The following is a 23,023-nucleotide window of genomic DNA, read 5'->3' on the forward strand; positions in this document are numbered from 1 at the left end:
TCTATTTTCAATATATAAAACATATATAAATATATATATATATATATATATATATATTATAAGTGATTATTCATGATTAAATACTTTAATTGCTTGACAGCACTAGTATGATATTTATAAGTGGTGCTTTGATCCTCTGGTTGAGTCAAGCTGTTTTATTCTTGCACTCGTATTATTCTTGCACCCATATGCGCTGCTGTGACAAGTGAATTTCCCCGGTGTGGGATGAATAAAGTTCAATCAATCAATCAATCAATCAATCAATCAATCAATCAATCAATCAATCAATCAATCAATCAATCAATCAATCAATCAATCAATCAATCAATCAATCAATCAATCAATCAATCAATCAATCAATCAATCGAGTCTTGAAAAACTGAAACAAAACCAAACAAACATTCATTACTGTGTTTTTCTTGGACTTGCTGTCACTTCCAAATTTCACCCAAAACTGTCATGAGCCTCACCTATGGTAGTGGTAAAAAAAAAAAAAAACCCCGCAAACCTCCCAGGGCAATGACTTGAGTGCAATGACAAAAGCGGTGGTTGCATTACCAATTAAACTTTGAGGTTAAGCAAGGCTGCAAAGTATCATGCAGTGGGCCTCAAATAACTTGCAGATTGTGAGTTTGGGAACCCTAGACATTTTTTTTTTTTCAAAATAGTGTATGCATTTTTTATTCTGGTGTGTTTTGGTTCATTTTAGGGAAAGTCAGTGAGAAAGAATGTGCCGTTTGTTAGAACGCTTACATTTTGCATGTCCTTCATGCGTTGTCAATTCAAAGTCATGTTAGAAATCGGGGATTTTTCTATGCAGTACGACTCTCACTCACATCGGCTGTCTGAGAAGTGTTTAAATTCCCGCTGTGACCAGAGAGGGCAGGAGAGTTCAGATAATCTCTCCCTGCTGCTGTGCCCTCTACACATGGGCTCTTGCTGCTGCGCTCCGTAGGGCTTGTTCTGTGCTACAACTCCAGGCTTTACCTCCACCCACGTTAGATCAATGGTTGAGTACGGGCTCTAGGTATCCCCCGCCCCTCTTTTGGAGAGAGAGAGAGAGAGAGAGAGAGAGAGAGAGAGAGAGAGAGAGAGAGAGAGAGAGAGAGAGAGAGAGAGAGAGAGAGAGAGATGTCCGACTCTCTCACTCCACTCCACGCGTTACGCGTCTCTCTCCGTTCTCCTCGGCAGACGGAGCAGACCTCCGTGAAGGCACCGTGGATTTGAACCCCTTTTCCACCGCACTCAACTGGGAACCCACCGCCGCGTCGTGCAAGGAGTGATGGAGACTCTGCCGTCATAGTTTCTGGAACTTATTTTCTTCTTCAATAGAGAGGAAATTAACTATCTTGCACATCTGTTTGGAATTCACATTTTCTTTTTGGGGAGCCCTAGCCCAACCTGTGTGGGTTAATTTTTGAGGAGACGAGAGGTTCTTTTTCCTCCTCTTCATCCGCCTAACCCAACATCCTGTGGCTCCCGTTGCACATTTTTTTAAATTTTAAAGTGGCAATTAGATCCCATAGAGAATTTTCAACATTGCGGAATTTGAGGTTGGGGGTCCCTGCTATTCATTGGGGCTCATCGGGACTGGATCGGGACACCATGGAACTGTTTTTTTTAGGATGTTATGGAGATGTTAGCGAGGTGCTGAGGAGGACAGGAGGACTCAACCTGCTGTTGATCTGCTGCTGTCTCTTAGCTGTTCACAACTCTGCGCATGGTGAGTAAAAATAATCAAATAAATAAATAAATGCGTCAGACAGTGATTGCTCCAAACAAAACGGCAATCTAAAGGTATGTGGTATCTTGCTGTTGGCAATGTTATAATCTTGAGGGCATCTGGTTCTGACTTTTTGGTTTGAGTCTGTTAGACCAGACCAGAGTAAGTCTGCAGTGTCTCACTAATTTTAGGGACATTCTATTGGACCTTATCCTGACCGTTTGCATGGCTTTGATTGGATTCAGCAGAGGGTGCAGCATCATCAATTTGAGGCTATTTTTAGTCTTCAAGGGGTTTAATCACATTTAAGTGCATGTTAGAAATTTATTCGGGAACAAATCTTCACACAGCTTTCACCAGAATTGTCTTTTTGGAACCTTGTTTCCTTTATTTGTATTGACCTATCTGTGAATTAGGATGGTATTGCACATCTTGCATGCTATTTTTTCTGTTGGTCACCCCCACCTGTCATCATACCCCCATTTGCTGAGTCTGGCTTAGTGGGTTTGGTTCTGTTTTTGAAACACTGAAAATCACTACATTTATAAACATTATGCTTAAACACATGATGCTTATTGTTTTGTAATGGCTCTTTGAAACGTTTTCTTTTCTGTTGCAGGTAGTTATACTCTGGATAGTTTTCAATTTAAGTTGGACATTTTTGCTCCTCTTATTTGTTATGTTATTTGTTTATTTATTATTTATTCATCAGTCTTATTTATTCATTGTTTGTGCCTTCTTGTTTTTACTTTTTGTGTTGTTTACTTGTATGTATATTGTGTATGTCTTGTCACTGTGGGATAGTGGGAACGTAATTTCGATCTCTTTGTGTGTCTTGACATGTGAAGAAATTGACAATAAAACATACTTTGAAAGAGTTTTTGAAAAAGACAGGTTTAGGATTAATTTTAATAAGAACAGGTGCAGTTCAGTAGGCTTGATTTTTTTTAAATCATATGATACCAAATCACCAAAATTCTAGCCTTTTTACAAATTACATAAAAAAAAGTTAATATCCTGCACTGTTCTTATAATAATCAGAGTGCATTTAGTTTATATTTTTCTTGATTATGCACATTAAACTCATCACTCAGTATGTGCTTGTTCCTAATAATATGGGGTGTTAAACAAATGGATGAGAGTGCAGCTTTGAGAGTCTTCTACTGTCGATAAATTATGTCCAAGCACTTTGAATAAGCTAATTGGTGGTTGGAAAGTGTAGACCCCCCCCCCGAAACACACACACACCCTGTTGCCGCACTTGTCTGTGTCAGTGTGTGTGTACCTGGGGTGATGTTCCTTCTGCAGCTCGACTGTGAAATCCTCTGCTGCATATGTAGCCTGCCTGCACTTATCTGAATGGCCTCTACATCCTTGGACGCACATTCTCCCTCATTCATAATGTGTTCTCACACATGCTGTGCACCAGAGACAAGTTGAAATGCAGTGTTGTGGATTAGCAAAATTGCAAGTAGCAGTGTTACTACTTTAACTACATTTCTCATTAATGTGGTTGTAACTTGTTTTAAACGTCAAATAGCTTTTCAGTATGGAAGCTACTTTGGTGATCACATAACGTGGTCATGTCAGTTTTCCCCAGGCAGTTCACAACGATAAACCACAAAGCTATTCGAGACCTCCTCGCTCAGCCCCCATCTCCCGAGAATAGCGGGGATCCACTGTATTTAGCAAACGTACAGTAAAGATAAGAATTGCTCATGTCTCTTGCTGACACACACATTCTTGTGTGTCTGTTTGCGATGATTTATAGGGCTGGACAGGCATACCTAGTCGCATCACAATGCTTTGTTTACATTGGTATTTTGTGATTTTATATGCTCTGCAAATTTGTCATGGTTGTCAGGGTACATTCAGGAATCTGTAACCAGAGGAGGAATGATAAACAGGCTGCGTTCATTTGGCACCTTTCTACTTTCAAAATATTCAAATGCCTCATGCATACATTCACACTATTATATTTGGCCTGTAATGTTGCCATGGGAGGAAGGTGAATGTGTCAGTCATACAAAGATGAGACAGCAACAGAATCAATTGATGGTTCAATATGTTGATTGACGACAGACAGAGATCAACAAGGGGAAATGGGGGTATTGGGATTATTCCAGTTTCTTCATGTGGAGCATTCCATCATTCTGGTGCCTGTCCAGGTGTCAATTTTTGATCCGTCCTGAACCCAGCAGGAGTATTCACTAATGTATGATATATCCTCCACAGCCATTCCCAGGCATTTCATTTCCTATTCACACCTTGCTTCCAGTAACAAATCCTTGTCAGGGGCGTCAACAAATCACATCTCAGTCAGTTGCACGTGTGCTCATTTGTGCAGCAATACAGATGTATTGTGTACATTTGTTCCCAAAGCGCTGTTTGTTTTTGTTCTGAATGCTACTTGTAGCTTCATCATTGAAGTTTGACTGCTTGTATAGACTTTTGGATTCACCCTGTTTAATCATATTTAGCCTTACAATTTACAATTTATTACAATTTATTTGGAATTCGACCTACAAAATTGTCAATTTTGCTTATCAATGTTTTTTTTTGGAACAATCATTTAGACGGCTTTTCATTTAAATTTGTTTAAGGAAGCACAATTCAACTTTATTGGATAGATTTGTTTCAGTGTCAGTCTGAGTCTATATCATACAATCATGAGAAATATTCATAGTACATATCTCTGGTGTCCATTTCTTTACATAATCTGTGAGGAAGTCTGAATACAAATACCACAGGCTTAATTGGGAAATCAATGTTCAATAATAAATAAAAAACCCCAAAAACGAATGAATGAATGAATGAATGAATGAATGAATGAATGAATGAATGAATGAATGAATGAATAAATAAATAAATAAATAAATAAATAAATAAATAATCCCCAAATTGATATTGAATATTCTCATTCGTTAAATTCATTCATCACGCTGCAATTATGTGATGTTAAAGCAACCACATCCAGCATCCAGTAGTTGGGGGGAAAGGTGACCTGCATTCAATTGAACACTCCCTCATTGACTAATAACATTAGGACTCGGCAAATTTAGAAAAATTACACCAATAAAATGTCATGAAACTATTTGGGCGACAGATACTTTACCAGCATTTTGTTTCACTTAGCAAATAAACCCAAACAAACCAAACCCAGTGTTTCTAGTTTGATGGGAAATGGTTCAATAGGTGTACACTTAACGTTTTGTCTAATAGTGAAGAACTGTTTTCAAACCAAAGCTTAATTTCAGTCTGCTACCACAGTGGTGTTGGGAGCCGAAAGAGGACAATCAGATCATCTCTGATGCGCAAAGCCGAACTCCATCCTCCTCAATTTACCTCAAATAATACACAGGCAGTCTCTTGTTTTGCACTTTTATTGCCATTCACCCTTGAAGAATAAAAAGCACATGCACGTATGTGTCCCACACAAAAATGACTGATGGGATGATTGTACAAATGGTATCATGGGAATGACTTATGTATGTATGTATGTAGAGCACACGTACGAATTCATGTTTATGCATCTGCTCAATGCCCGTCCTTCTTGTTGTATACACTACTTGTGTAAGCCGACTGTTTCTCTTCTGGCTGTGATGTCTTTTACTTGTACTACATCCTTCCATCCTCTACTTGAATAACGTGCAAAATTAAATTGCATGCTGAACAGAATCAACAGTCCCTCTGTATGAGGAAATGCTAAAGTATAAATGCTAAAATGAAATGCTAGAAATATCCTTTCAGCTGAGGGACATTTTTTAATCCAGTGTGGGAGTTGGACAAAGTATCTCCTTGGTCAGCATTTGTTCTTAGTGCACGTTCAGTGAGCTTAGCCTTCCTAATTCATCATTAAACTTGACGAGAGGATTGTGAACTCAGCGGAGCAAAGAGCATATCTTTAGCGTCACCTTCACAATTAACCCTAACACACAACACACACACACACACACACACAAATACTGAATCATTGTAGAAATAAATTCATTCAACAACTGATCACTAATAAATAAATACATTTTAATAGCGCCTGCTTCACCAGATAGCACAACCATAGACGGGTGGGTTTGAGTGTCAAGGGTAGAGTCCCGCATGTACGATTGGAAGGTTGTATCCAATTGGCGTGGTCAACCACATCGCCGGCAAGAGGAGATCTTGTGTATTAACGCACTTTTCACAGGTTTGTGCTTCAGCCAATGTTAAGGACCATCTACGCCTCAACCGCACGGATTGTAAAGGGAATGAGTGGAGCTGTTTTGGTTGGCTCCTACCCACAACGGCGCATACGCCCTCATTTACCTGCTCTTCTAGTTTAAGAAAATACCAAAAGAAAACACAGACTGAGCTTTGCACTTAACGTGCACTGGTTACAAAAACGGGGCCTGGAATGCTCCATTTAGATGACTTTGTAACATATTACTGATGTGTATTTTAACACTGCAGACATCACAACAATTTTCATAAACCTCAAGCATATCACGTAATAATGAGAAAATACTGTTACTGAGAAACATGGAATCATTATATCAGATTTGTTCTCAACTGAACATGCCCAGATTTTACTGAATAAATGAATAAGAATTACCCTTCCAAATGGCTGAAACACACAGTTTAAACACATTGTAAACTTATGAATAGTATATATTGACCTCTAATGTGCATGTTTAAGACATTAGCAATCCCAAATGGTGATTAAAGTTTTAATTTGTAATTATCTTTACAACCGTATTTAGTGTCTCAGAGTAGGTCTGAGCCACAACAGCAAAAAAAAAAAAAAAAATCAAAGACAAGGAAAAAGAGAGAAAGGTTCCTATTTAACATGTCGGAGGCTCAGACCAAATTGATTATTCATTTTTTTTTTTCACCTACTATGAAGACTAGGGCAGACACTTGGGCCTATTTTATGTTTTTAATACTGCAAATAGAAAATTATTCCAAGTTAATTACCCGTACAATGAATGCCACAGGGTCTCTAAATTCAATTTGGTTGTTTGCACGTGCAAAGTAACTTAAATTGTCTTGACTTGAAACAATAACCTCAGACAACCAGAACTTGTGGGAGTTTGATTTCTTTTATGGTGTGTTTTAGATGTAGAAACCCCAGAGGTAGATGTGTTGACTCGACTATAACATGTTGTACTGACTATTAAATGTTCTTCTTACACCAGTGCTTAAAGCATGAAAGAAGCAACATTATCTTTGTAGACTTTATGACTCATTGTTGTTGTAGTAGAATAGAATAGAATAGAATAGAATAGAATAGAATAGAATAGAATAGAATAGAATAGAATAGAATAGAATAGAATAGAATAGAATAGAATAGAATAGAATAGAATAGAATTTATTGTCATTGTCACATGTACAACGGAATTAAAAGTGCCTACACTTGTGAAGTTTGCGGACACCACCATGGTGGGGCTCATCTCAAAGGGGGATGAGTCTGCCTACAGGGACGAAGTGGTGCAGCTATCAGAGTGGTGCGGAGAGAACAATCACCTGCTTAACACGGCTAAAACCCTAGATTTAGTTGATTTTAGGGGGAAAAAAAACTGACATTCCACCACTTATCATCAACGGGGTCTCCTTCCGCTTCCTGGGAGTCCACATTGAGGGGGACTTCACCTGGAGCGTGAACACCTCTGAGCTGCTAAAAATGGCCCAGCAGAGACTCTAATTCCTAAGGGTGCTCAGGAGGTACAGCATCACACAAAGACTGCTGGTGTCCTTCTATAGGTGCTCCATAGACTGTTGGTGAATCTGCTAGTCCTTGATTTAATTGATCTGTAGCGTCTGCCTGATGGCAACAGTTCAAAAAGGGAAAAGGGGTGGGAAGTGTCCTTCAGGATGTTCTGTTTTTTTGAGACAGCGGGTTTTGTGTAGGTCTTCCAGTGTGGGGAAAGGGCAGCCAACGATCTTCTGTGCTGTGTTGATGACGCCTTGGAGCTTTTACACAATTAAAAGTGTAGTTGAAGATGGATACTCAGAAGTTTGGTACTTTGTCAGTGGTTGTTACATGCCACTGACAACAGATAGCACTTGGGGAAGGTGTCATCCTGTCTAAATGGTAATGTGCGCACTGTTGCCTTGTGTGTTATCCATATGCACGGGTGGGTTTATCGGATGGAGAAGACGTGCACAATGTCAACGCAGCAATGCTCACATGAATGTTCTAATGTTCTTTTCTCATCTACTCACTCATTGTTTGAGTGTACTTAAGAGGACGCGCAAATAAGTCAAATCACCCCAAACTGGCAAAGACGTTCTCATCCCAAGTCAAGAGTTACTGAGAGTGCATGATGATTAGTAGAGCTGTCAAAATTAATCGATTATTCCACAAGTAATCGATTACCAAATCAACAACTAGTTTAATAATCGGGTAATTGTTTACGGGCATTTTCTTTTACATTATAATTGTCAAAATCCTCTTTCGTCACCCTCTCAACAGTAATTATTCAAAGATTTTTGTAGTCATTCATGATAAAAACTAATTACCATTTTTTCAATTTCAAAACACTTCCAAACGTCTTGCTATTACTTTAGAAAACAATAATCGCACCAGTAACTGAATCAGTTTGCTGAGTACAACATTAATAATTTTAGCGTAATATTCTCTAATTGTTATTTTTTCCATTATCTAAACAATACAAAAAAGAGTAAATGGATATAATGGTCTTGTAATACACTTTTAAACAACATTATTATTATTCCATCTAATAATTGATGGAATAAGCGATTCTAAAAATACTCGTTCATGATTTTTCCAATACAGGTTCAAGAAATCGTGTTTTTCAGATCACATTTTAAATTAGAGTGCAATGAAATGAATGTATTCATGGGACCCATTACAGCCTGTACTCTGTCTTAATCACTTTAAAGATAAAAATACTACTTTGGAGGCAAAGTGTTACATTAGAAGGGATGAAGTAGTGCTTTTTTATTATCGTGTGAAATAATTTTGAAAACGTTTTTGTTTTATATATTATATAAATATTTCTAAAAATATTTTATAAAGTTTTTGAATATGAGTTATTCATATATCATATGTATTTAAACAAACTCCTGCAAATTGACTGTAAGTGACTGACGTTTAAATAAAAAACAAAAGAATGCAATTACAATTTTTATCATTTTCTCGAGGCTTTCTATAGGACACTTTAGCTGTGTTTAAACACTAAGTATTCCATTTGTGTTTGTTGCTCTTTGGTGACTGTTTCTTTTTTTAAGACCTTCAAGAAAACCCTGAACATTACTTAATGCACCTAATCCATTTTGTGTCTCCTTTTAATTTCGGAACAGAAAAGAGCTGTAATAATTCCAATTTAGCGTGCAGGAATACTTAATTAAGGGTGTCCTCTGAACTCAGACAAATGCAGACACTGCTACAAAAACATCAAACTGTGAAGCATCAGGAGTAAAATTTAATCAAGAATCATTTTAAAGCTAAAAGTCCCATGCTGTAAAACATTTTCATTAAGGGCCGGCGTGAATAATAAAGTCAAGGATGAGCCATTGGAGACACTGCAGGCTTTTAAAACTTACAGATGCATATTTCCATTCCCAGCCAGCTATCCATGGACACAGTTGATGTGTGGCTTGGAGAGAAAGATTTGAAAGTCTTTACGCACCGTGTGAGCTGCTGTTCAGGGCCCACAGTGGGCTGCTGCTGTAACAAATGACGTATGTGCCACTGAGGTCTGGGAGGTTGATTGCTGGGCCAAATAAAAAAGACCGTGTATGTAATCAGCACCAGAAGCGAGAGATTAATAATATGGTAAAGTGAAAATGACATAGTAGCTGATGCTCAGCTGAGTTTAATTCAGTACCTCACTCTGCTGGTAGACAGACTGTCATTTAATTTGACTGCGTGTGCTTATGAATGCAGCACAGCTTCCTTCATTAGTCAGTTGTCAACTTATAGCAAAAAGAGTGTAGTAAGACAAATCATACAAACTGATAGGTGTGTGTTGTTTTTTTAAGCATAAATGTAATTTACAGTGAACATAGTATACGTCAAAGTTTTGCCAATCCTTCCTTCGATCTCAACCTCGGCACCCTTCCGTCATTGTCACGCCGGCCTTATTCATAATACAATTATCCGTCTTTCTGTCCACTTATTTTAAAAGCGGTTTCGTCATTGCTTTTGTCATGATGGTCAATCGTTATTCCGATCATAAATAAAAGGAAACTGATATACAGTGATCCCTCGCTTCTTCGCGTTTTGTTTCTAAATAAAAAAAACAAACATTTAAAAGTCAAAATAAAACTTCTAAATTGAGGAAATATGTGTCTAACCTTTAGGACAATGTAGTATTGCTCCAAATGTTCGTTTGCATTCCTTTAGAAGTCCGTTTTCGCGTGTTAGCACGATCGCGAATTAGCATCTTTCCGCTGACTCGTTAGCCTGCCCAGTATTTCTTGTTGGTGACCATACTTCGCAGATTTCACTTGTCGTGGGTGGTTTTTGAAACCAATTATCCGCGATAAACGAGGGATTACTGTATATCATGACGTCATTTTTGGTCACGGTTTCAATGGGAGTATTTAAAAGCACGCGTAGCCCTGTCGTTCAGGCATGGTTTCTTGTGAATGTTTCAAAAACCGGAATTTTGATCTTAACCTTACTTAGCCATGTGGTCTTGTGACATACAACAACAAAGTCAGATTTCTTAACCACTTTGGTGTACCTTTTGGGTGGATTGCAAGACAGGCTCGGCGGTTCGTTCCGTCCCTGGGACAGAATGCCCATCACTGGTTATTATGTTAAAAGCACAGTACACAAAACACAATACTCCCTTAAAGAATAGGGGTAATGCATGCACATCTTCACACATTTAATTTTCTACCAGGCAAAGGGTGTTCTATCGCAATTCTGCCTGGGACACGCTGCTATCAAGTCAACGGGAATGGGAACGTTTCTTCTGTTCTCACATCCCTTTTCTCCTGCATGCCAAGGTTTCAGAAAAAAATATCACAAAAAGACTCAAAAAAAAAAAAAAAAAGCCAAAGGAACAGTCAAAACACAGGGACAGAGTTAACTCCTTTGATTCTGCCTGAAATGAGGTCTCCTGACAAATGATGCAGCAGAGATCAACTCAAGAGGAGAATATCCAATTCAGGTCTGCTGCGGTGCACTAATATACCCATGCCAGATATAACGGTTCAAATGTTCGAAAGTTGTTTGAACTGCAAAGAAATGTAGTTAAACTTAAAATAGTAAAACTGCATCCAATTTGCTCCTATTTGGTGGCATTTTACTTTTAAATTCTAAACATCTTTCATGTACTCACTCAACCAGTAATTTTTCTTTTTGTTTTATTTTTATTTTGCTGCTAAAAAAAACTCCTGCTCAACAATTCAGCCCACGTATCAGTAATATAGCCTCAAAATAACAGCATTTCTCCACTTTTTCCACACCTGCAACCTTCACCCTTCAAACTCATGAGGAAAAACTTGAATGCTCTTGTTTTTTTTAAACAAGGAATTACATCAAAAACACGACTCAATGTAGTCCTCAATGTGTATACACACTTAACTAAACACGACAAACTGGCAACTGCTCCAAAGCCAAACGCTCAGTCTGTGAAATCCAAAGGAAAAGTGCTCAAATACTTACCAAAGATTAACAAACAGTACCGTATTTTCCACACCATAAGGTGCACTTAAAAGCCTTTATTTTTTCAAAACAAGAAGGTGCGCCTTTTAATAAGCTGGGCCTTTTTTGTGCATCAAATTCCGAAATCTGTGTTCCGTAATATACCGCTGTAATATGAAGACCCGATGAACCAATCAGAGGACATTACATTTTACGTAGATCAGGGCGGTAAATCAATCACGTACGTACCTCCACTGCCATTGATAAATAAATACTATCGTTTGTGCAAAAAAAACAGCATTAGGACCCTCTAAAATGGCATAGACAAAGAGACATGCTTACGAGACACAATTAGAGCTTTCTGGAAAGCCAGAAGAGCAACGTGACAACGACAAGACAATGACGAGAGGAAACTTGGCATGAACTTGCGCAAATGTTTAATTTGGATACAGAAGTTGAGGACGGCGGCTCGGTGGCGCACCGGTTAACACGTCTGCCTCACAGTTAGGAGGGTGCGGGTTCGATTTCACCTCCGGCCCTCCCTGTGTGGAGTTTGCATGTTCTCCCCGGGCCCGCGTGGGTTTTCTCCGGGCATCCATTTCTCCAACATCCCAAAAACATGCTTGGTAAGCCGATTGAAGACTCCAAATTGTCCCTAGGTATGAGTGCGAGTGCGGATGGTTGTTTGTCTCTGTGCGCCCTGCGATTTGCTGGCAACCGGTTCAGGGTGTCCCCCGCCTACTGCCCGATGACGGCTGGGATATGCTCCAGCGCGCCCGCGACTCCCGTGGGGACTAGGCGGTTCAGAAAATGGATGGATGGATGGAAGTTGAGGACTTGGACGGATTTGCGTATGAATATCGATTAACAATAATGTGAGTACAGTAGAGTCCATGGTTAAACAATAGAATAAAGTACAACCAAACTCACTGTCTTACTCCCGTGACGTTCTTTTGTTTACCGTAAATCATGGCATGCATGGGCCCTATAATGTGGATTAAATAAAAAATAGACCCCGCAATTGAGTTTGCGCCTTTTAACCCGAAGCGCCTTATGGTGCGGAAAGTACGATAATTATCATACTATTTGTCACCAACCAATACATTTTTCCCTTAAAAAATATTACACCATTCATTCTGGTGTCTGTACAAGTGCCTGCATTGAAAAAGTAACCCCATACAAAGGTCTCCAGTTATGCTGAATAATCAAAAAATCTTGCCTTTCATTTGAGCTTCCATATTCAGCGTTTTGGTCCAAAATGAAGTTTCCAAAACTTGTCTTACTGAAATTGTAATTATCTCAAACGAAATGAGATTAAAGCAAAAGCATACAATCCATAAAACAGGTAACATTTGGAGCCAAGTATATTTTAATTAATCATCTTGTTTGTGTTTTTTTTGTGCTTGAATGAATGGGGGGAGGGCACAATAACAAATGCCTGTGAGTAATTTCCAGAAAGATAATTTTGCTAAGCTCTTAGTATTAACGTTTCATTTATGTTTTGTGCTCTCGGCCGTCTATATTTAACATCAGCGACTTGGCTCTGACACTCATCCATTATTCATGGTGGAAGACCTGCATTGCCTGCTGGAGAAGCGCTGCCCACACCTTTAATTCTCTCCCATTAGAACCTCTGGAGGCTTTTATATGAATTATTTGTCCTCATATTCTTCCCGGCTGAAGTGATGTCTTCTACATGAGATTTTGTCCAGAGAAAGTTAGTATGAAACACATCATTCACATTTTTGTGTACAAGAATACTAATAAAGAATCTAAGTAATCTTACGGCCTCGTCATCCTGAAAGGGGGATTCCCTCATCCGCTCGCAGCCCCTTTTGAAGGTTTCTCATTCTTTCCCCCCTGATGTTTTTTTTTTAATTATTATTTTTTAGTCATTCTTTGCCCTCCTGGGGATTAAACTCAAGGGACATATTTAATATTTGTCAAATGTGGGATATGTGAAGCCCTTTGAGACTTTTCTAAAATAGAGGACTATATAAATATTTTTTTCTTGACTTGACCAAAAAATGAATTGTCGAAATCTTTTTCTCCAGCATGGTAGAGACAGTGAAGAAAGATGATCACATTTTCATCCTGTATATGTTAAATGAACTTCATTTACCTTCAGAGGCGGGTAGTAAAGCAACACACCAAATTTTCCTCATTACATTTAATTGAGTTAACCTTTTGGAAAAATGGTACTTGTTGGAGTAGATTCAATGCATCATACTCTTTCTTCATACACAACTATTTATATTAATAAGGAACAATATTCTTGCTTTGCGACACTAAGCTACACTAAATTTGCTACTTGTAATTGTAGTGGCGTAATGTTGACACGGACCAGGTGAGAGATTCACATTATGCTAGTAGGGTCATCATAAGAAATTGATTTTTACCACTACATGGAACACAAAATTAATTTAGGATGCAACAAAATGATGCTCAATAGGAAAGTAGTGTACCAGAAAAACATGGTGAAGCACACAAGATGAAACGTTGCTGATGAAACAATTAGCTTAGAGTTTTTGCAATTGCTGCCAGGCAGCCTTGGGGACTAATTGCCCGTTTTAAACAGCAATCCATTGCAGTTACAGAAAAAAAGAGTAATCAGATTAGAGGTACATTGATTTAAAACTTTTATGTGACAGTTGAGTCCTCACCCTCTTTTAAATCAGTTGGTCTAACAACCCTTCTCTGAGTTAAGTCGATATCTGGTCACAAAATGGCTCAATAGGCTGCCATTGCTCATTCCACATAAAGTTTTTGTCTGCCTACAAGCGAACGACTTTGATAAATGTTGGTCTTAAAGTCACTTAAAAGTGACTAAAAGGGAATGGAGGGGGGACTGTTTTGTATTGTACCGTATAAAAACAAAACAATGACTTAATCATCGATCATCAGATTAATGTGGTGAGGGTAGGTGAGAAGGTTGAAAGGCGCACCAATTGGAATTATATATAATGAAGGTATCTGTACTTTCCAGGCTCAACCATGTACACTCACATATATGGCAAAAAAAATTAATATATATGTATGTATATATAGATATAGATATACATATATGAGGTCATCTGGGAATGAAAAGCACTTAATATACCCAGAGCGGTGAAAAGCACTTAATATACAAATAACAGTAAGGCCAAACTTATTTTTATATTTTAGGCTACTCTTCTATTTTGGGTTCATATTTTTATGTCTGACTACCTTGGAGTCAGTGTCTCATCAATCATGTCACTGACAGAAAGAAAACCATGAGCTGTCAAAATAATCCGGGCAGCTGGTGACGTCTGGGGGAGCTAGTAGAACTATTTGCTTTTTTGGGGTTAATGTCGTTAATTGAATTTTAATTCTTTTTGTATTTTTCATCATAACTGGTACCGCAATATACAGTATGTTGTACTAGGTTCATCTTGTTTTCTCTTTTTCAATTACTTCTCTGGTTCTTCTATATCAAACAAATTTGTTTTAGGTTCATTTACCTGACATGTTTCGGCGGAATCTTCCGCCTTCATCAGAGTGTCACTCTGATGAAGGCGGAAGATTCCGCCGAAACATGTCAGGTAAATGAACCTAAAACAAATTTGTTTGATATAGAAGAACCAGAGAAGTAATATACAGTATGTCTGAAGTTGCAAATTCTTCTTTTACACTTTTTTTCTATTTGATAATTTACTTCAATTGAAATAATGATAAATTAGAAATTACTTACCAGTTCCTCAGTGGTAGAGTAGTTTATTGCCCGAGTACATTTGAAGTTTTCCCATGTTTTTATTCTTTTGATTGGGATTCAGGCTTCTGGAATCAAATGTATGACACTGCAACAATCAGATAGAGTGGTGCAGTGAGTAAGGCAGCTCACATCGCTACATCAGCAATAATAATAAATAGGAGAAATAACTTTAGAAAGCACCTTCTAACTACCGAGCTGACTCAGCAACACCGTTTATGATGTGCAAATGATCAAATCAGTTTGGTGGACTGAAAATGCCTCGCCTGAAACTTTTTCAGTGGGAACTACGAACAAAAAACAAAACAGCGACACAAGAATCAGAATGTAGCACAGTTCTCTTGGTGTAAAGTGGGAACACCAATTGTTGGCAGCTTTCACATTTATGCAAACGCTCGAAGCCAAATGGAAGAAACGTCTTTTTGCAATCACATACTATGACTTTTGCATTCATTTTTCCAAAAAAGATTTGAATATACAGTAATTAAATCTGTACTTTATAAAAATATACAGTAACTGCATAATTAAATAGAATTCAAAATAATATACTTATATTTGGTCACATTTCATCATTTCAATGCTGCTTTTTCTGTTGTGCTCAACCTTGGCCAGGTGCGATTCTGAATTCCGTTCTTGAGTTCTAAGCCGGACATACCCATCTGAAATGTGATTGCCTGCTGCATTCAGAGTGTGTCCTGCCTCGAACCAGTGATGGGAAACGAAGCTTCAAATTTGCTTCATGAACCAGTTTTCCCTCCTTGCAGCAGTTCCCAAACTTTTTTTGCGCCACGGACCGGTTACATGTCAGACAATATTTTCACGGACAGGCCTTTATATAAATATATAAATTAATAATACATTTATAATAAAAACTGCACAAAAATAAAACTCACTATGAAGTATCTGCTCCGTAGCTTTGAGGGCGTGACTGGGGAAGCATGTTACGTGACCGGGACGAGTGTCTTCACCTGAATTAATTAATTGTCGATTTTTTTTTCTGTGTGGCCCGGTACCAAATGACCCACGTACCGGTCCGTGGCCCGGTGGTTTGGGGACCTCTGCTTTAGAGGACACTCTTATTAACAAAGTATACTGACTTGCCCTTTTTTAACCCCCTATATTTAAACCAATAGTGACATCTTGAGGAGTCAAAAAAAACATGAAGTTCCATGAAACAGATTTGAAGCAGTGAGATTCATAACACCAACTCCTCTCAGCTCATCAGTACGGCACTACTATAAGTGAATGTAAGTCGTAATTTTGAAGTGTGTTGAGTTGACCATTACGCGCTTGTACTTCACTACTGTGCTCACAAGTCAAAGCAAAGAAGATGAAAAAATTCTGTAACTGGTATCCGAAGAAGCCCTAGTATGCTGCATTGGATGAATTAATAACATATCTATTCTGCCACAGCTGCTTGTGATCAGAGGGTATTGAGGCTTAGCCACACAAATAAAGGTGAGCTGAAAACAGAATGCTCCATCTCTGAGGTCAGGGAATGATGCATAGTCCACCGTGTTTGGCTGGAATCCAGAAACCTTCAGTGCTTAAACGTTCACCTCTTGTGCAGCATGGCTACCTGATGAGATGAATCTCAACAACTGCAGCGGTTTCACCTCATAAATATTAATTTTGCAAGCTGTGGCGTCATGCAAGAGAGCAGGACTTCACCAGCCCCCCCATCCACACAGCTTACTCCCCCACCATGAACGCCCAGCAGAGCTGTTGGGATTTATAGCCACTTATAAAGATTAGTGATGCGTCCTGCATGCAGCACACACAATTTTGCTCTTTCTTGGTATTTCACGCACACATTACTTAACGGGGACGCATACACACTTAGTATCTCTTGTCAGATGAAAACCTATCTTCATGATGCAACTCCTGTTTTGATTATATACCTTGAGGTGAAAGTATCCCCACAAACAAAAAAAGATATATTTTCACGAGACAGCAATGATTTATGTAAACACACACTTACAAATGGTCCCTTCCCCCTCATCTGCAGGCCCAGTTGGGTTGACTTCAGCCATTCTAATGGAAAACACATGTCGCTATTCACTAGTTCAAGACGAGACATATAGCTTGCCGTTGTGCCTCTAAGCATTCATGTAAATCTAGATGTGGCTGGATAATTTGGAGTAAACTAAAAACTATAGTTGTATTGTGTTTGTTCATCATTTTTTAGATTGACTGTTGGTTCTTTTCTCAGTCAAAAATTTGCTTGACTTTTCAAACGTCCAACCGACACATATCTGAAAGGACTCTTTTTACATCCATAGAACATGTGAAAACTAGTGATGAGAAATGAAGCTTCAAATTTGCTTCTTGAACCAGTTATTGTACTTTTTCACTCCCCTAGAGGGCACTCTCTGTTCAACACTGGACTTATAGTACATACTATATTGACTTACCATTTCTTAAACTCTTTATTTAAACCAACAATGCCCTTTAGAGGCATCAAAAGTACAAGTGGTTTATGAAGCAAATTTGAAGCTTCATTTTCCTATGTCTATGTAAAACAACCTCACATGCAGATGTCGTTATTACATGTACATATTGTATATCATGTATCATTACACAAATGTCAACTTGGGGAAGTAACAGTGCAGCTAAATATAATTTTAAGTGAATAGTACAAATGGCGGCTCGGTGGGGCACTGAGTAGCACGTCCGCCTCACAGTTAGGAGGGTGCGGGTTTGATTCCACCTCCGGTCTTCCCTGTGTGGAGTTTGCATGTTCTCCCCGGGCCCGCGTGGGTTTTCTCCGGGCACTCCAGTTTCCTCCCACATCCCCAAAACATGCTTGGTAGGCCGATTGAGCGCGAGTGTGAATGGGTGTTTGTCTCGGTGTGCCTGCGATTGGCTGGCAACCGGTTCAGGGTGTCCCCCGCCTACTGCCCGATGACGGCTGGGATAGGCTCCAGCAAACCTGCGACCCCCGTGGAGACTGAGCAATACAGAAAATGGATGGATGGATGGATGAATAGTACAAATAAACTGGGGTTACTTGGCAATAGGTATACCATCCCAGGAGGCTCCACCCAGAAAACTGAAGACAGAAAAAAGCAGAGCAGACAGGCATAGAACACATCATGCAGTTGTTGCATGTGGCTGAAAAATAAAAGACTTGATTTTTTAAAATTGTATTTATTTATTTACTGCTGAGTTACTTTCAAGGATATACCTTTTTTTCTGGACTATAAGTCGCACCAGCCCTAAAATGCATAATAAAGAAAAAAAAAAAACAAGGCGCACCAGAGTACAAGTCGCATTTTTGGGAGAACTGTATTTGACGAAATCCAACACCAAGAACAGACATGATCATGCAACAACAGGCTAAATGATACGATATGCTAACGTTACATAAACACAAACGAGGAACTGAGAACGTGCCCGACGTAACATATTAACAGTTATTCGAATAACTATAACATAAATAACACGTTTATCAAACCATCGGTGTCACTCCATATTTTTAAAATCCTTCGAAATCTTCGTCCTTTGTGTAAACAACGCCGCTGCTGACCCTGGAAGTGCATGCGGCACTGACGTCGGACACATCGTCAGTTGCGGTTCCAGTTATTCCACAGGCCAAAATAACTATATATAAACTATATATCAAATAACTATAACATAAATAAAAAAATTATCGAACCGTCCGTGTCACTCCAAATCATTAAATCCATCGAAATCTTCGTCCTCTGTGTCAATCTCTGTCCTCTGTGTTATAAACAACTCCGCTGACTCCGGAAGTCAGTGAATGGATTCAGACTCAGTCAGTGACAGTTCCAATTATTCCACAGGCCTAGTGCAACTTTATGCGGTTTAAATTGAAAATAACGTGAAGTGATCAACTATACTCGTAAGTAATGTGTTAATGATCAAGTAATAATGTGTTAATAATTTCACATATAAGTCGCTCCTGATTATAAGTCGCACCCCCGGCCAAACTATGAAAAAAAAACGCGACTTATAGTCCGGAAAATACGGTACATATATTGGTGACATAATCAACAATAATAAATCATATTTTTTTCCCTTAATTTTCCTTAAGATAAGGAATGTTCTCGCACTTTGTTGCCAACCTATTGAACAGAAAGAAACATGTTTGTAGTAAGAACCGCTGACAAATGACGTAATATAATAGCTCACAGCACATTTTATTGTCGCTTTAAGGACAATTTTGTAAGCTGTAAACACTAGGAACCCTGTAGCTCCATAAAAACCGCCATGTGGGACTTGTTGCTGAGCTGACAAACTCAACTCTGTGTTATTGAATTTCAGTGTACATCTCATTTCTCTTGTGGATTCATAATACGATTGATATTGATTCTGAAGACAAAATATTTCGATCATATACTGGCATTTAATTGGGAGGGTTTCATTCTACACTACTTCCCTATTGTCTCCATTGGCATTATGGAGCAATGTAGAAAAACCCAGCTATGTTATGTTTTACAATACAGGGCTCTCCGGTTGTTGAAAACATGATTACTTGAACCTCAAAACGCTGGTCAAATTAAACATGCGTTGTTCAAAACATGGTTAATTGTGATGTTAGATAATGGCACAGTCAGTTTATCATATGCTTAAAGTGACTGGTTAATACCAATATATCCCACAATTCCCCATTTTGTTTACCTTTGTTTTTTGCGAAAAAATGGTAGGGGTAAGGAATCATTCTGCTTATGAGGAAAACATAATTTTGCTTATGTTTGAAGTAATGGTGCGTGCTCGACACTCGCCCGGTCACCAATGACAAATCAAAGCGTAGAGTAGCATGGGCCACTCCGGTGAAGAGCCAAACCCTGCCCTTGGGAACTCTCCTAAAAAACCCTGGCGACAAAGCACAACTGTCCATCGGTAAATAAAACAAACACCACAATTATTATATGACAAATTGATGTTTATTTAAAGACCACTTATGCCACAGGAAAGTTACTTAGTGTTCAGCACGGCTTGGTTTGTCTAATTGCTGTTCATCTTTTAAGATTACAGTTCCTCCATGTCATTTGAAAAACTTGTCAGAAATTGGTTGCCAAGTGAATTATTACATCCGTAATAACACACTGTTAGTGCTTGAAGTCTGAGACTCTATACAGCAATTTCTTTTCCCCTCTCCGGAGACTCAAACGAGCTGCAATGACATCACTATGTCAATCAGCACAACCTGTCACTCCTCATCAGGATCCAGCGCATGTCACTGAGAGTGTGACCCTTAGAGAACCGGTCACTGTGTTTAAAAGATGAAAATCTTCACCGACCCGGAAAACTTTCATGTCTCAATTTGTTATAACGGAAGTAAACTTCAGAGAAATGTCACAACGGCTTAAGCAGCTTCTGTAATACAAGCACAGTAGAGGGACGCCTGCAGCCACATCAGTAGGTTCCCTGCATGTAACATCCAGTCATGATGTTAATTTGCTGCCCAGAGCGGTGACATCAAACGACATCAGCAACAGGAGGTGACACTACAGCTGCAGGATGACGTGGCGGTGACATCATGGGCTGATTATTTCCACTGATGGTGACACAATTTGGATTGCATTCAAATACGTATATTTTTTGAGTTGTACTTTTTTTGTCCTTTTTTCATATAGAAAAAGTGTAAAAATGGTTTTGGAATTTGCTTCATTGTGTCCTTGATGTTAGTATAAGCTGGGTACACACATATTCGGGCAAGTATGAGAATTTCTACAGCTACCGTATTTTCCGGACTATAAGGCGCACCGGACTATAAGGTGCACCTTCAATAAATGGCCCATTTGAAAACTTTGTCCATATATAAGGCGCACCGGACTATAAGGCACACCATTAATGCAATCACAATATAATAACTTGAAATAGTGAAAACAATAACAATTGTTCAATAATGTTAATATCACACAACACACAAAATAAACATGTAAAGCTTACTTTAAAAAGTACTAAACAAAACAGTCAGATCAGTAAACTTTAAAAGTTAAAGTTAAAGATTAAAATAATAACAAATTAACAATTTTATGAAAGTTGAATGACTTTTTTATTAGATGTATTAAGTTTGTTTTATTGTTGTTATTGTTGTATGAATAAGAAGGGTGATATTAGTGTTTGTGACTGCAGTAAACAGGCCAGGTTGCATCATGTCAGATTTTTAATCCAAATCAAATCCAAATTTTTTATTTCAACTTCAGACACAACAAATTAGTTTATAATCACAAAATAATAATCCATAGTGTTTTTGATTCATGATTCATAGTCTTTAACGGGCCACTTATGATTGATTTTATAACACAATGCTTCAGGCCAGTTTAAATTTAGACGCGAGCCAAAATTGGCCCGCGGGCCGGGATTTGGTCCATATATAAAGCGCATCTGACTATAAGGCGCACTCTCGGCTTTTGAGAAAATTTGAGGTTTTAGGTGCGCCATATAGTCCGGAAAATACGGTATTTTGACATTTTCATGAAAATTACTTTTCGATTTTCAATTAATTCACTACCCATCGCTCGTACTAAAACATGTAAAAGAACTCATTTTCCAAACCCACTATACCGCTTGCTTGCACACGCACTCTCAGACAGCAATGGTATCTCATTCTCTGCCTTTCTGACTTGCTCACACACATTCAACATTCATCAACGGGAATGTCACAGTAGTAGGTTTGAATCTTTTTTATGTACTGCAGGTTACTGCTACCCAACCACCGCACCCCACACCATTTGGTAACAGACCACAGAGATAGGAAAAAAAAATCCAAACTTCACCCACTCTTTGTGATTAGTTACCGATCAGGAGATATGTCAGCACGCCTCATTGACGAATGGTTGCCGGTCTTAAAAAAATCCGTAATAACGTGTACCGGTCCTTGGCAGAAAAAAAAATGGGGACCACTGCTGTCGACTGCAGTACTCTCACAGACACCATAATACTTTTTCGTTCTTGGAGCATATCCAGGATGTTTACATTCTTCATAACTTTAGTGTTTGGCGGATGAATTAAGGGCACAACAACATATGAAAAGCACTGAAACACTTGAATAGTATGTAAATTAACCAACCGGGGAAGTTTTATCTGTGCAAACTTATTATTACTATGTTTATTTGTATATTGCTATTGCAGCATTTGTGCATATTGATAATACATATCCACAAAATTGTATTTTGCTACAAATATAAAACAAATTTGGACTCCTTTGCAATATTGCAGAAAATAGGTGTTTGTTGCCCCCCGAAAAAAAATCGACAATGGGTGAATTTGTGAATAGTGAAGTGCGGAAAACTGTGATGCAGGGATTTCCAAGTCTGCTCTTCAAGACCTTGTCCAGTCTGTTTTTAATGTTTCCCCGGTCCAGCACACCTGAGTCACATGATCATCAGGAAACTTTGCACAACCTTGATCATTTGAACCAAGTGTGTTGGAACAAGCAAGATAGGGGCTTTTGAGGCCCGGACTTGGAGACCCTGGCAAACAATTTGCATTTTTGCACACTGCCAACGTTAGTGTCTCAAACTGGATTCAAATGAGTGGCAACAAATCATTAAACAATAATTAAGAATTGCAAATTATTCTCTGGAGAATTCAAAGACCCAACTGTGGCAATTAAGTTACCCCCCTTCTTGCTACAAAATTATCATCAGTTGAGGGTGACGTGCTGCTCCTCTCAGTTTCTTTGTTTTGCACATTTTGTCCTGTCACAAAAATACTAGTGTTAATTTAAATTTGACTCCGGTAGATCTCAGCCTCTGTTCAACATTTAGGTGACAAACAACATTCAGGACGTGCGAAAATTGATCTACTTTTTTCCTAAATGTTCAATTTAGAATCATTTCCATCTGTATCATCTTGTGTCTCCTACCCCTGATTATGCCGTTAATATGCTACTCTCAAAACCCTTGAGGATATTTAGCAATACCAGACATTGGAGACATTAAGTCTGCTTGGTAGCTACTAAAACCTCTTAAATAACTTCACATGCAATCCTAGAGTTGCA

The 23,023-nt window shown here is 38.6% G+C and overlaps 1 protein-coding gene across 3 annotated transcripts in view; it reads left to right on the forward strand.

The window, feature by feature from the left end:
- The first annotated feature begins 986 nt into the window (after positions 1-986).
- Positions 987-23,023, forward strand: part of dcc (DCC netrin 1 receptor) — a 209,266-nt gene continuing 187,229 nt past the window's right edge. For 2 of the 3 annotated variants that reach the window (XM_061293406.1, XM_061293404.1), the window contains exon 1: positions 987-1,723. In XM_061293406.1, coding sequence (XP_061149390.1) covers positions 1,606-1,723 — 118 coding nt within the window. In that variant the 5' untranslated portion in view covers positions 987-1,605. The remainder of the gene's footprint in view (positions 1,724-23,023) is intronic. The other variant, XM_061293405.1, reaches the window with a different exon arrangement.

Source organism: Syngnathus typhle, linkage group LG12 (assembly GCF_033458585.1).
Source record: "Syngnathus typhle isolate RoL2023-S1 ecotype Sweden linkage group LG12, RoL_Styp_1.0, whole genome shotgun sequence".
Classification (NCBI taxonomy): Eukaryota; Metazoa; Chordata; class Actinopteri; order Syngnathiformes; family Syngnathidae; genus Syngnathus; species Syngnathus typhle.